Genomic DNA, 3,892 nt, shown 5'->3' with positions numbered 1-3,892 from the left:
CACAGGGGAGCGTGATGGATGGAGCCAGAAGCAGCCGTGAAAACAGCACAATGAGGAGGGGGCAGCACGGTGACCTCCACTCACAGCACGTCTTCTGGCATGTTTCTGTGTGGGGCTTGAATGATTCATTTGTTGCTTTCCCCAGGAGCTCCACCTTCCTCCCACTGCCCAAAGAAAAAACATTTTCTTCTCAAAAACATTTCTAAGAGAAAAGAACCACGACATGTGAACAAAACCACCCAAACAACCACAATAAATCATCTCTTCTGACACCACAACAACCAGTAGTTATATTAAAATTAACTATAAAAACTTCAATCTCAGGGTTCTTCTTCTACAAATACCTCCATCATTCCAGTTCAGCTGCTAATAATCTGTATTCTTATCTGTAGTTTTATAATCTGGCTGTGTCGTCTTGCTCAGTCTGTGTCTAGTACCAACAAGACAAGGCTGTATTTTCAGAATAAACACTGATATCTCAGGAGGAGAACATAAAGGTCACATGAGAGACTCTGGCTTCCTGTCGGCTAGTTGCTCAGGTCTACAACAGCTGAAGTTAAAATTAGCCTAAACATAGCACAATTTGCTAAATGCCACTTCTGTAAAGCCCTGAATCACATGGCTTGTTCTATGGTTAGTCATACAAACTATTTTTGTCACAATTTACATCTCATTTGTTAAGGAAGCGCATATCTCCTGTCACTTTTCACGCCACAAAATCATCCTATGTTGAAAAATGAGAACGTTGTTGCCACTTTGGTCAAACCTTGAACGTAGCATTGAGCACAAGAGCTCACATTTAGAGGAAGAATTTTTAACGGCACTTGGCTACGATCGCATCAAGTTGAAGCTCAAAGTCTGTAAACTGTCTGAGATATAGCCACTTATGTGTTGGCTAAAGATGATGAGCTATAGAGGCCATGTTGAAGAAGATCAACTCCCAAAGGGAATCAGTTGTAGATGTGCACCCAGTGATTATTCCTTGAAATTTTTATTAAAATACGTACAGTGTTGCATGAGATATTTTGCTAACAGATAGACAGGACTGAGTGCAACAGCTATTGCACAAACTTTAAACAAAGCATTTGCACAATGAGGAGCACTTGCAGTATGTCTTGTGAATTGCTCTCAGCTACACTCTCACTTAACTGTGTCACAATATATGTAAACTTGCCTTATTTATATGTAGTTTTGAGTTTTCTAAAGTGTGCATGTTATGATGGTCATCTTGAATTGGGTTTCTTTCAAAAGTTAATGGGTTTTAGTTGTACATCCAGCGATGATATCCTTTAAATTTCTTTAAAACACTTCCAGTGGTTCATGAGATATTTTGCTAACAGACCGTTGAATCTAAAAAGTCTTATTCGAGTGTGGTAACATCAGTCTCCACTGCGCTCCTTTGACTGTAGCTTCAAAGTCTATGATCCATGTACCCCGTCTCACACACACACACGCACGCACGCACACACACACACACACACACACACACACACTCACAGTGGGCGGTGCGAGAGGTAGCTCGTTGTGCGCATGCGCACATGTGAGCTGCGCGGTGTAAAGGGGCAGGTCCTCCTCAGTGTATTTGCTGATGTTCCAGCGACTAAAAGCGACGATTAGCTCAATAAAATAAATTAAAATCAAACATTTCGGATCAGAAATATCGACAAATCCGGCGGCATCATGAGCAAAGTGCAGGGAGGGATGAAGTGCGTGAAATATCTGCTGTTCGTCTTCAACTTCATCTTCTGGGTGAGTCCGTGTTGTTCTGATTTGAAATTCACTCCACGAGCTGCGCATCCTCATCACCTGTTTATGTATTTCTGCTACAAATAATAAATAAAGAAATAATAAATAATAAGGCGGCTGCTGCTGATTTGATTGCTCGGTTTTGAATTAAATTAAATTAAATTAAATTAAATTAAAACAACAGCTCCGCCTTCTTATTCAGAGTAAATTCTGCTGTTGTTTAATTTAATTTTTCTAATGGTGTTTTTTTTTTTTTTGGAAACTTGAGTATTTGTTCATTCAGAAGCTGGATCAGATCAGCACAGCTTCCCAGTTCACAGCCACGATAATCGAGGATTATTTAAGTTTTATTGTTTTTCACCAGCAGCTAAAACAACAGCAGCATCTTGACCTGATGGTTGGTGCTGAATCCATCCTGGGTTTTCTGCAGCACATACATCAGAGCTGCAGGGTGCCACTTTTCCATCACAGACCTCTCTCCTGGTTTGTCATTGTGTTGTGTTTTTATATACAGGCAGCAGGTTTTGGAAAAGTTGCTGTGTAGTTTATTTCTGGCCTGCCCAGACAAGGTTACTGCCTCTTTTAGCTGCTGTAAATTCACTTTGGTTCCCTCGCACTTGTTAGCTGACAGTTGTTTACCTGTTCGGATGATTGACAGGTAGATACTTTTATTAATGGCAGTGATAATGTGCTTTGTTTGTTTATTTGAATGAAACTGTCAGAAATCATTGGATGAATTACAAATGACAGTTGGACTCAACCCAGTTCAAGATGGCTGCCACAGCTACTCTAGGTTTGGATGGCTGTAACTTATTACACACAATGAGGTGAAGTTTTATACGTTATCCTCAACACATACTCTGAGCATTAATACATCTCGCGAGACATAGCTGTGGCGGCCATCTTTAATCAACATCCCTGTCATGAAAGGCTGCGGGTGATGTGCATCCCTCTGTTGCAACATGGGTTGTAGTTTCAAACCATAATGGACCTGCAATGTTTATGACTTATAGATGTCCTTTTCAAAATAAAAATAAAAAAACACATGGTTTGTAGTGTGCACTTGTTTTAAGAAGCAAAATAAAAGTAACATACTTTAGTGAAATGATCAGATAAGTTAGAGTTATCAGGTTTTAGCTGCAGAAACATCTACTTTGCTGTCCAGTCTCTGTTTTTATGTGGATCAGTTCCAGCTTTGATTTGCCCCGTTAGAAACCAACTACTCCTCCAGGACCAGAGCTTCCTTCAAATTGTGGTGTGTGTGATTTAAAGCAATAACAGCGAAGCACTTAGTCAGCTGTCAGCTGGTGTTTTAGCGTTAAACGATACAGTATGAGTTTGAAGAGGCTGCATTGACTCGGTGCTCTGTAAGATGATCTCTTGTGTCATCCAAACTGACAGCACCCTCTTTGTTTCGCTGTTTTTTTGGGGACTGAAAGCAGAGCTGTTGTGATGGGAGCCAAAAGAGGCGTACAGTGCGCTGTCATTTTGGGGTGCAGAGCCAAGTCGCAGCCAATGCCAGTGTGAGTTACATCACCCAGGCGCTGTGAGGCTGGCACAGCCAGCAGCCGAGATGTACTGTGGGAGCTGGACCGCCGAGACACGGATGTTCAGACGTGATGCTTGGTGTGGAAGCAGGCTGCAGTCATCCATTCTCAAAGACATTTTCCAGCAGGTGTCATTAACATTTAAGAAAAGAATTAAAGGCAATTTCAAAATGAAATATATATTTTCACCTCACAGTGCACAAGAAAATAAAAAGGGCCATTCGTTCATTTTTCACAAGGCCTTGACGAGAACCCTCACACGTTTAGGATCTCTCAGCCATTTACATCAAATACCAGGATTTAGATGGGATGAAAAAAATACACATTTTAGGTTTTATTTTAGGTTTACCCTGGAAGAAATGATTCGTGAACTTTTGTTTTCACTTTTCTCTTTCTCAAGAGGTGAAGCATTAACATTCCTGGCAGGCGCTTGTTTTCAATAAACAGAAGACAAAAGGCAGTCAGGGAAGATGAGGAGACACTTTACTGACAAGATAAAGGCAACAGGGCCTTTACAACAGGGCCTCTTGCAGAATCTTAATTACTCAGTAATAAAAAAGACACAAAGGCTCAGAGATTTATCAACCAACATAATCAGC

The 3,892-nt window shown here is 40.9% G+C and overlaps 1 protein-coding gene across 1 annotated transcript in view; it reads left to right on the top strand.

Annotated features, from left to right (window-relative positions):
* The first annotated feature begins 1,553 nt into the window (after positions 1–1,553).
* Positions 1,554–3,892, top strand: part of tspan2a (tetraspanin 2a) — an 11,581-nt gene continuing 9,242 nt past the window's right edge. The window contains exon 1 of the mRNA XM_037679460.1: positions 1,554–1,749. Within this exon, the coding sequence (XP_037535388.1) occupies positions 1,681–1,749 (69 nt within the window). The 5' untranslated portion in view covers positions 1,554–1,680. The remainder of the gene's footprint in view (positions 1,750–3,892) is intronic.

The sequence above is a fragment of the Nematolebias whitei genome, chromosome 7 (genome assembly GCF_014905685.2).
Source record: "Nematolebias whitei isolate Nwh7 chromosome 7, NemWhi1, whole genome shotgun sequence".
NCBI classification, from domain to species: Eukaryota; Metazoa; Chordata; class Actinopteri; order Cyprinodontiformes; family Rivulidae; genus Nematolebias; species Nematolebias whitei.
This window is presented reverse-complemented; position numbering and strand designations above follow the sequence as displayed.